General features: G+C 36.9%; 1 protein-coding gene across 4 annotated transcripts in view; it reads left to right on the plus strand.

Annotated features, from left to right (window-relative positions):
- Positions 1-11,978, plus strand: part of LOC150078028 (amidophosphoribosyltransferase-like) — a 153,156-nt gene extending 141,178 nt beyond the window's left edge. For all 4 annotated transcript variants that reach the window (XM_090385102.1, XM_090385104.1, XM_090385105.1 and 1 more), the window contains one exon: positions 11,657-11,978. In XM_090385102.1, the coding sequence (XP_090241228.1) occupies positions 11,657-11,917 (261 nt within the window). In that variant the 3' untranslated portion in view covers positions 11,918-11,978. The remainder of the gene's footprint in view (positions 1-11,656) is intronic.

An 11,978-nucleotide genomic window follows, 5' to 3' on the forward strand; every position in this document is an offset into this window, starting at 1 on the left:
AGAAGATCATTCTTACAAAAAATATTCAAGTGCTTGGTCAATTTTCTCAAGGTAAAAAGCTTTAAATCTTTAATTTTCAGATCCTCGTAACTGCAGGAACTCGGATACTGGGGACCCCCCTGTAATACACTTTGTTTTAGCAGTAGTAGTAGTAATAGTGGCAACTGATGCAAGAAAGCAAGCTTAAATAGCATCAACCAAAAAAAAAAGCCACACTTCACCCATCCATACCCTCCAAGAATTTGTCTGGTTTTTTCTTAAATGTATTCAAACCATCCATTGCCACAACAACAGATGGAAGCATTTTCCAACAATCAACCACCTGCTGGTAGAAGGCAAACTTCCACACATCTATCTTGCAATCCTTCCTCAACTTAAATTTATGCCCTCTGATATGTGTAGTCTCCCCAAGAGAAAGAATTCCATTCACATTCAGCTTACTCAATCGATTCAAGGCATTAAACATCTCGATCAGATTACCCCATAGGTGCCCTAGTCTCCAGATGCAATTTTCAGAATTTACCTTTCCAGGTAAGAGCACCATTTTGTTCCCATCACCAATCTGGTTGCCCTTCTCTGCACCTGTTTGAGCAAATCTACATCCTTCCTAAAGTTAAGCCTCCAGCTCTGGAGGATCCCTGCTGGCAAAGTTACAAACCTCATGAGATGTCCTGGCAGCATATCTGCACTGCTCAGAGAATTTCATATATGACTGCACAATTACCCCAATGTCTTTCTCATTTTCCACTACCCTGAGTGTAGCAACAAACAGTTATTGATAAGTTACTCTGGGATGGTCCTGCATTACCTCTTTAAACAGTGACACCATTATTTTCCCCTGGAACAGATGTTAAGCTAACGGATCTGTAATTACTCATGTCACCTTTTGATCTTACTTTATGAACTGGGGAGACATTAGCACATCTGCATTCTGTAGGGACCTCTCCTGAATCCAAAGATGCCCTGATAATTATGGCTAAAGGTTGGCTAACCTTCTTCGCTGCCTCTCTTAATATGATTGAATCTATCCAATCGAGTATTGAAGATGATCTGGTGCTCCTGGCCCTTTCAGGTGTATAGACTTAACACCATGTAACTCTTTTTTTTGTGGGGGCTGCATAAAAGATGCTCAATTTGTACCACTACTGACAACAGATATTGCTGAACTGAAATGCCATATTGCAGAGGCAGTAGCATCAATTATTATAGACATATTAGCATTGGAATTATATACATGTAATTTGTGGGCTCACATCACTAGCCTGGAGGCTCTACATGGAACTTCCAGAGGTTCTCTGTCCATCTAGGTATATCCCAATAATAAAAAGCCAGTTATCATTTCTATTTTTTTTTTATCACTCTGTATAATTCTTTATTGCCATAAATATTATAGGAATAATAAATTGGATGCCAGGTGCACAAGCCAAAGGGACTGTACAAAAAATTAAAGATATTCCACAAACTTGTAAATTAAACAGAATTCAAATAAACTGAATATAGCAAAACAGCAATGTTGTATGACAGAAGTCAGTAAGATCAGCAGGCAGTGAAAAATGCAATTGTTGCTATGAGAGATTACAGTAGCATTCAAGGTAATTCTCATCTGAGGAATGTAGGGCAAAATCCACTGATGATATCCCCAGTTAGCATTAGCATTAATAGAGACATATGATGTAAGAAAGCATCAACCAAAAAGAAAAAAAAAAAAAAACACCTACCATTTCACCCATTCACTCCAAATGTATGGCTAGTTCTGCCCTGGGCTTATTTCAGTTGTTGACCTCCACTACAACAGATGGAAGTTTGTTCCAACTATCAATCACCTAAAGGCGAATTTCTGCATATTTATTCTACAATTGTCTTTCCTCAATTTGGATTTATGCCCCCCCTCAGGTTTGTGATCTGAGCAAGAGTAAGAAACCCATTCAAGGCTTTATACACCTCAATCAGATCATCTCACAGGTGCCTAGTCTCCAGACACTACAATTTGCAGAACTTAAGCCTTTCTTGTAACACCAACCCTTTGTTTCATTCACCAATCTCATTGCCCTTCTCTGTACTTGTTCCAGCAGCTCTACATCTTTCCTAAAATGAGGCATCCAGACCTGTACGCAGTACTCAAGGCATGGCCTGACCATTGCCTTATACAAAGGGTTAATCATCTCCTTTTCCATACTAGCAAAATTCCCATATATCATTTACAATACCCCATAACCTGCTCGCAGCCTGTCTGCACTGCTCAGAAAACTTCATATCTGACTGTACAATTACTCCCAGGCCTTTTTCATTTTCTACCACCCTAAGTGTAGTACCACACAGTTAATACGTTACTCTGGGGTTAATTCTACCCATAGACAGTACTTTGCATTAGTCAATGTTAAACTTCAGTTGCCACTTCTCAGCCCATCTGCCCAACTTTTCTAGATCCTGTTGCAGTAGCACACTGCCATTACTGTCATTAACAACCCTGCCAACCATTGTATCATCTGCAAACTTTGACATTAAGCCTGATACACCTTCATCAATATCATTGATAAATATACAAAACAACAGTGGGCCCAACACCGAACCCTGGGGAACTCCACTAATAACATTAGTCCACGAAGAGCAGCGTCCATTGATTACCACTCTTTGTCTTCTCCCACTCAACCACCCTTTTATCCATTGTAGCAACTTGCTCTTAATACCATACTGCTCCAATTTGTACAGTAGTCTTCCATGCACAAATATGTCAAAAGCTTTCCTGAAATCCAAGTATGATATCAAAATTATTTTTTACATCCAGTTTGCATCCAGAATGTTTTATAATAAGGGATTTTAACTTAACAGATATTGACTGGAACTTGTGGTTTCATCACTCCCATATTAGTAAAAATTTTCTTGATTTATTGAGTGACTATTTTCTACAGTAGCACATTAGAGAAGGGACAAAAGAAAGTAATACTCTTGATCTGTTATCAATATTAACCCTTTGTGCATTAAGACAAATGAAGTAGCCAATAGGTTGAAGTGATCATAATATATTGAGATGAGATTTACTTAAGGATATATCTACTGTCAAGGGTAAAGGAAATGGATTTTGTGTTTTGTAAAGGTGACTACATTGGTATTAGACTGTTTTTAAATTTTTTTTTGAGACCAACTAGTGATGTTACCAAATAGTTGAAAAGTGAAAATAAGTTTTTGAAAAATTTTACCATTTTATTGACCTAATTAGCATATTAAATCATATTCTATAAATAGCTTTATAGTTTTTTTTTTTTTTTTTTTTTGAAAACCCAAACACGAGTGGTATTAGAACCTATAGTACTTAGTACTGTGCATTGGTTGGAGGTTGAGAAGCTGAAAGATGATATTTGTTAACATTAGACTTCTGTAGATTGTAATTTTCAGGAAATATGTATTGGTTGTATGAAATATGTATTGGTAAAGGTTGTTCCAGAAAATGGAAGTTGAATGAATAAATGAGGAAGAAGAAAAGTTGGTTCTGTGAGTTTGAAGTTGAACAGTAAAAGGATGTTGACTAGTTGTGGCATGTGTTCAGACTGTTTTGGAAGAGAGAGTGGGGATTATAGAAGCCAATTCAGAAGAACGGTGCCCATGGAACTGTAGAAAAGACATGCAGCAGAAACAGAACATCTATGAGACAGGGAGTGGAGAGACTTTGAGATGAGTCATTAAATTAACCTAACTGCCCTCTTTTGAATGGAATCTACAAGCCTGAGAGAGGTTTTGGGGGAACTTCCCCAGATGTGGGAACAATATTCCATGATAGGGCAGATTTGTGATTTGTATAGAATGAACAGCTGTTTGTAAGAAAAATGACTCTGAAAGTGAAAGATAACTGTTTTTTAGATGCAGAGGAAGCAATATTAGTAATGTGCTTATGCCAAGAGAGATTAGAAGTCAGGGTAATCCCCAATAGATATATATGGTCTTGCCTAGAAATCAGTGTCGTCAAAGATAAGCATAGGAGCAGAAGAATCCTTTTTGCAAGAATATGACAGGACTGAGTTTTAGAAGGATTGAAATCAACCAAGTTATCCTTCACCCCACTAGAGAATTACTTAGAGATATTCGTTGAAGCTGTTTGGGCAGGGCAAGGTTTCTCAAACTGGAAGGTGGAATGCAATGTGTTATCATCAGCAAAACTGTGGATAGGATGTCCAGGACTTCCCCACTAATGCTGGTGTTCCTTGGGGAACACCAGCATTGGTGGGGAATTTAGAAGACAGACAGCCATCTGCCAACACCTGCAGTGAGTGGTCAGAGAGAAAACTGGATACCCAATTACAAAAAACAGTTGGAAAACTATAAGATGGAAATTTATTTAGAAGACCTTTATGCCAAGCATCACCAAACCTTGAGTTTGAGTTTTACCAAACTTTTCCATTGAATTTGTTCACAGATGAGTAATATAAGCCAGAATATCACCAGTGGATTGACTCTGACAGAATCCATACAGGCAATCGTTGATAGCCTTAGTCAAGTTCATTAGTTTATTTTTAAATTTAGCTAGAGATTTTGTAAGTTATGATTTAATATACATAGAACCTTTGTATCAGTATTTGGTGCAAATATCACATCTAGCGTCTTGTGGTAAATAGGTATCTTGAAATTTCGAATCACACAGGTAGTCATTAATAGATAATTTTCTTTTAGCTGTTATAATTAACTTCTTACTTTACAAGCATAACAGTATAGTGTAAACATGATAATGTAATTCATATAAGGTAAACTCAATATCATGATATATATATATATTTAATAATAAACTTAATAAGCATAATAAATATTATTGCTGCATAACTGGTGCATAGTATTATTATTGCATTTAAGTATAATACTTTAGTATAGTTTTCTCAATTAAAGTGAATTTGAATGGAAATCATACCTGATTAGCAATAAAGCAAAGGGCTCAAAGTAGCAGAACTAAGGGGGGGGGAAGGGCAGTTGTCCTCTAAATCATGGCCTTACAAAATGTACAACTTGTTTGATGTTTGTTGACTATCTGGAATGAGACATGATACAGCCAAGTGGAATGTTTTTGCATGTGGTTGATGTAAAGAGTGTGAGGATATCAGGAGTCAAATCAGCATTCTGATGGGCATTTATGAGAGTGAAGAGTAGGGCATTTATAAGAGTGAGAAACTTAATTCCTCAAAGGAATTACGTTTGGGGCCCATCAAGCTCTCAAGATTGCACTTGCACAGCATCCACCCCAAGGCAGAATGCACCGGTCACACAGGAGGTAGCTATTTTCAATGACTGTTGTCAGGGTAATGAAAAATATATTGCGCAAAAAGGATAGGTGGAAGTGGGCCAAGGTATATCTGCCAGAGGGTAAAAATTGTTGATGTTGTGCAGATACAAAATTTAAGGGTACAAAAGATGATACTGTTGTACGTGTTGACATAAATAACATTAAAGAGTAAGAGATCTGAGGACTTCCTTCAACAAGTATGTGAAATGTTGAAAAAAAAGTCGAGTTATAGTTAAATTTGAAAGTGTCTGCAATTCTGCACAGACACAATAGGAGGAAGTACATGGCGAGACCTTTGTCAGTTAATTCAGCCCTGGAGAGATTGTGCAGTGCTCATGGCATAAAATTTTTTCCAGCTTGTCTGTGCTTGTTAACAGGAGAGATTGCTTCTATAGGAATGGGATACATTTAAGTAGAAGGGGTGCAAGAATATTTGCATGGGTCAGAAAACTGCTAGCTTGTGGGTATACACAGACTAATAGAATAACTACAGCTGCAGGCAGAAGTGAAAGTGATTCTTGCACTGCTTCTATTGGAAAGCAAGATACTGGGGATTACAAGGCCTGTTGTGGGTCATCATGGACCAAGAAAATACATGAGCTGTGTTAGGATAACTAAGGGTAAGAACAGCTGCAATTATACTAATGCTAAGAGCATAGTAAATAAATTTGATGAATTTGAAATGCTAGTCAAGTCATCAAATGTAGGCATTATGGAGATATCAGATTTGATTTAGGTTTATATGCCGCAAAGGCAACTTTGGCAATGATGTGCCAAGTCCAGGAGATATCAGAGACATGGTGCCTCTCAGATATAAGGGATGCAGAATTTGAATATGAAGCGTATATGAGATTGTTATTTTCACAATTGGGTTGTCAGTCATTATACCACTGGGTACCCACCCACCGATGAAGGGGCAAATAGCCCCCTGAAACGGCCATCTTGGTGGTGGTATCCACTAAGAATAAGTAAAAATAGTCTTCTTTGTTGGGGAAGTGTTACTTATTCAAAGTGTAACCGAATAGGCAACTTGTTGTGAAGGCATTCACAATATTGAGATTTAATGAAATGATGCATTGTACTAACTTGTATGTGTGTATCCCATCTTCGTAAAAATCTGTTAGTGCATGCTACGCTTATAAAAATTTTACCACACAACCTTTGCACAGTCTTTCTGAGGTTGAATCAATTGACAGGACTTATCATGTACTACTACTATCATGCCAGTGCAAAATTGCAGACACTTTCAAATTTTAACCCTAGCTTTTGGCTTTATAAAGTAAATCCTCAGTAACCTATGCTTGATATCATTAAGACCTACATGTACAATATCACCTTCTGTGTCCTTAAAAGATAACTGTTCTAATACCATTAACTTCAGAGTGATTATGTGCATCTGACAGACCCACTCTGATACTATTCCACCTGTATATTTCAATTCCCTAATAATAGTCACCAAGAACAGCTACTTACTGTGAACCAGAGGATTCTGCTCTCTGTGGTCTTGCCATGCTGCATGAGATGGATTTTCCATTTTAGTTCCTACAAGGGTAATGTTATTTTCCTTAAAGCTCTCAAATAAAGACACCTTTATGCATTGAAAACACATAAAGGTGTCTGCTGGTCCCGTTATGTCCCACTAAAATTATTACTTTTAACGGCACTGGAGCTAGTCACTCACATCCATTTTCTGAGGATTTGTCTGAGGGTGTGTGTTGATTTTTCATGCCACATATACTGAAAAATCCAAATAACTCAGGGGGAACCCTATTCTCCTCCTAAGATTGGCTAATTATAGCCCTCGATTTAAAAGAACTCTAAAAAGATCTGCTACCAGATCTGTTCAGACAGGTAGCAGTTGGTAACATTATGCTGATAGCTGCCTCAGAAGACTATGTCCTGTTAAGTGCAAGCAATAAGCCCACCTCCTCTGGTTCCTAGAAGTTCCCTTGGCAATTTTCCCAAGCATCTCACTGCTCTGAACTTTTTGCTTTGCCACTCTTGTCCAAGGTATGACTTCAGTTAAAAATTCAAATTAAATCTTGATATCATCACAATAATACCAAGAGATGTGGAATGTAGAGGTATGATGGAGTAAGTTAAATCTTTTCTATGTAAAAGACACACCTGTTGAAATGTACTGATGTTCTTCCTCCCCCTTTTTACTCCCATCCTTCAGCTACCTCCCTCACTCATGCTTTCCAGAATACTGTGGACAGCCTGGCTCACCTCCCAGTGGTGGTGGCAGCCAATGTGGAGTCCCACTAGGGACCCTGTGGCCAAGAAGCCAGCACAAACAACAGAACCCAACACTAAACTACACATGCAACACACTTTTCGGGCTTTTAGAGGTTCTGCATTCATCACAAGAGTACTGATAGTGCAGATGTGGGAAACCACAGGTGGTGCCTTACCCAAACACTATGATCAATATATAATCAGGAAATGACCTATGTAATTATTTACCTGTGCATTTATAGTGACATAATTGCCCCACCCACTTGTACCACGTGACCTGCATCTCTCTTCTCCCATTGGCTACCCCCACCACGCGGCATTCTCAAGGTGGAATAAATAAATATCACTATGTAATTATTTACCTGCGTTTACTTAGGAAAAGGCCTTTTGCTTCAGGTTCCATAATGCATGAGGAATACTGTTGCATCCGAAAGAGCAGGACTAAAATATTTACAACGTATACAAATATTTAAAATATTTACAAAATACTAAACTATTTACAAATATACAAACTATATCGGGTCCCTTCATCAGCTAACATTACAACGGAACATCAAATGATGTTGTGCGTGGTCATGTATTACAGTTTGTTTGTTATTTGGTTTTTAGGAGCATTGGCAACTAAGGCCATATTGCTCCGGGAATATGCGGTGGTCATTCCCTGACCTTTCCGCATCCTCCATATTTGGTGGTGATGGGCTTGAATCCCGGTCTAATCAAGAAGCGTGTGTTATGCACTGCTGCTCCTTCCCACCTGGCTACGGAGGCACCTTGTATTACAGAGTCATGTGCACGAGATTGGTGAACGTTATGGAGGCAGTTGTCTTTCAACGGAAGACAACAAACAATGTAATTATTTACCCGTGCATTTGTAGTGACATAACTGCCCCACCCTCTTCTCCCACTGGCTCGAATAAATATCACTAGGAGGAAAACGTTTTTAACGTATAAAGAGATAATAATACACTATTCCCGGGTACTATTGCGTTCAAATGTACTGTGTTAAAAAATTTATAATTCACAGAACTTTATAAAAAGTTTGGTCACATTTTTACACCAATATGAAACAGTATTACTTGTATATTCACCATGCCAACTGTAAAAGGGCTACACCTGCAAGTGGGAACATGGCAATACATCCATTCTGCAGCTGCTCTATCTCTGCGTCCGTCAGTTGTCATTGAATATCCAAGCTGCATAGTTAAGTAACTCATCAGTGAATGATTAATAAACACTGTACTTCTCTTTTTGGGGGCGCCTCCATAGACAGGTGGGAAGGAGCAGCAGTGCGTAGCACACGCTTCTTGATTAGACCGGGGTTCGAGCCCGTCACCACCAAATACGGAGGATGCGGAAAGGTCAGGGAATGACCACCGCATATCCTGGAGCAATATGGCCTTAGTTGCTAATGCTCCTAAAAACCAAATAAAAAATAACTTCTCTTTTGGGGAAATGCTATTTATCTGTAATGCAACAGTGGCCAATTCATAGTGACGCATTATAATATTGAAAATTAATGTTAAATGTGATTCTACATAGCTTATATTTATAAATAATTATATAACTCTGATATTTAAAAGAATTTTAAAAAAGATGAATATTAAAAATGAACTTTGAATGACCAATTTAAAATGTCATACAAAAGTCCACAATACTATCTTAAAAATGAGTCTTGTACATTTTAAAAAACTTTACAATTTTTAATTACTGGCCAACAAAGAAATATAATTTTTTTGTATCTCCGGAGCAAACGTTGCAGAATGTAAAGGAAATTGATCTGATGGTTCCAGAATTACCAAAATCATCTCTCACATCTCCATTGAATTATACTGAAATTTTAGTAACTTAATGAATGACTAATTTAAAATATCATACAAAAGTCCACAATACTATCTTAAAAATGAGTCTTGTACATTTTAAAAAACTTGAATCAAGCACGTACTACATACATTCTATTTCCTAGAAATATATGTCGCATGGAGTTTTTCGTATACTCCATTTTGCTTTCCCCTTAAGAAATCAGTAGCAATCTCTGATTGTGGCAGTATCCTTGGTGCCACTTTTCCATTGTGGATATGTTCTGATGAAAGTGTTTCCCTTTCTCATCACTTATATCTCCCAAATTCTGAGGGAGGGAGAGAGGGGGAAAGATAGAAATGAATTTTAAAGACATTCCACAGCTCTTATCTTTATAACACTGCAAGTAGAGATAACACTGACACAATTTATAATTATCTTTTTTCCCTCTTCCATGAAATCCATGCACAACTGCTCTGAACAATCACCAAGCTACTAGTTCAGTATTCTGTAGCTTTGTTTCAAATAAGTCATCTTTGAGGATTTTCTTTCAGTTTTTGCATCTGTTAAATTGGGAAACATTTCCCTTAGGTAGCAGAATTCACTTCCTTCTTTATTCAGTCTTAACAGGTTAGCAAAATTCTTCATTAATTCAAGCTTTTTATGCAAAGGTGTGAGATCTTTTTTTGTTCAACCTGTGGAGCATATTTTATATTACTTCTCCCTGTTAAAAATCTTCCTTCTTTTCATACTGCTGCACAATATGGTTCCAGAATTACCAAAAATCACCAGGATTACTCACAGTACATATATGAGGTAATCCAATTACCTTAAGATCACCACATACAGTACATTCCAAGCAATCATGTTACTTTATTGTACTCTGGATCTTTGACATACTTTCATATATTTATTTCAAGCCAACAGCATGAAGTAGAGGAATTGATGGGAATGCATTTCCATTATTTAACAAAACTGCTTTTAAACTTAGTTTTGAGGCATCAATAAATATATGCCATTCATTAGGATTATGTTCAATGCCTAGTTCATTCAGAAGACCACTAATAACTTTACACAAACATACCCATCTTCCAAAAAATATTTTAAAAACACTTTGACAATTTTGATGAATTGTAATTTTAGTGTAGTGTAATGACCCGAAGCAGATTCCTGCTTCAAGTAACTTCTGCTGTTGTAACCTAGAACCAGGGAGTTTTGCTTGCTTTTTAAATCACAAACTAAATTATGCAACTCTTCTTAATTAATGGTGTATGTTCATTATAATTTTCTGGTTGTTAATCCAGATCTGTTGAAGTGGATGGTCCGAAGTTGCCAACAAAAGAATCCGTGCTATATTCATCACTTCCTTTATCCCATGATTTTAGGGGATCTGGTATTGGGTCTTCATTATGTAGAACAGGCATTATTTCAAATAATACGTTAGGATATTTGATGCTCTGCTTGCTTTTTATGGGTGACCCTGATATTTTTGTCATACAGAATTAGTAATTGTTAATGTGGTGGTGGTGTGGTTCTTGCCATATATTAGTAAAAGAATAATGCATACTTTTAATTTTCCCAGTTGGCTATATCCTCTGATTTATGGTGTGGTAATACAGCACATATGTCGAGCCAAGTTTTGTTCTGATCAATCTTGCAACCAGAGTACAAAGAACATGCATGTTTAGTGATACTGCAGATTTTCTTCCAAGTTTTTGTTTTTGTTGTAAACCACTCACATATGTAGTAGAAATTGTTAAGTTGTTTCAGACATTTCCTTTCCTTCTGCTTAAACATTTTCACATTACAATTCTAAGCAAAACACAGTAGAAACAGGCACAATATGACCTTAGCAGCCCTTGTGCCATTAAATAACAAAACAACAACAGTAGAAACAAACAATATGTGATAGATGTGTATATTCCAGAGATGTCTTTCCATTACTGACAGAGGTGGGAGGCAGAAAGACAACACAGATATGTTAACACTCCCCAACGTTACCACCATCTATTATGCAAACACTATTATTTGCAGGTAATAGAACAGATCAGTATCATATCTCATATCTGCTTCCCTAAATTGTAGTAAGATATACATGTATTACGTTATGGCTAAACACAAAAACCTGTATATGTAAAAATTGTGACATGATGTGAAATTTTAAGTATTATTTTTGACATTTATGCATAAAATTGACTGCAAACAGCTGATATATTAATGGAGGTAAAAATCATATTGGCCAGTGTTATTACATGTAACTGGTAATTCATTATATTCTTAATATTAGTATTAAGAATATTGTATTGTATATCATTGTATATCAAAGTGCTACTCGAGTCATGATATATTTTCTTGCAGGTTCACATTAGGATAGCATCTCCTCCTCTTTATTTTCCATGTTACATGGGAATAAATATTCCAACTCGTGAAGAACTCATTGCAAACAAATTAAATTCTAATGAGCTGGCCAAATCAATTGGAGCAAACAGTCTGGTATATTTGTCAGTGGAAGGACTAATTGCAGCTGTACAGAAAGGCATTAAAAAAGACAACGGAAGATTAATAGGGCATTGTACCGCATGTCTTACAGGAAAATATCCTGTGGAATTAGAGTGGTAAAATAAATGAAATAAGCATGAGGGGCTTATTGTGTTTCGTCCCTTAAAGTATTTTAAAATTG

Source organism: Mastigoproctus giganteus, chromosome 11, assembly GCF_048544385.1.
Source record: "Mastigoproctus giganteus isolate SK-2022 chromosome 11, ASM4854438v1, whole genome shotgun sequence".
Taxonomy (NCBI): Eukaryota; Metazoa; Arthropoda; class Arachnida; order Uropygi; family Thelyphonidae; genus Mastigoproctus; species Mastigoproctus giganteus.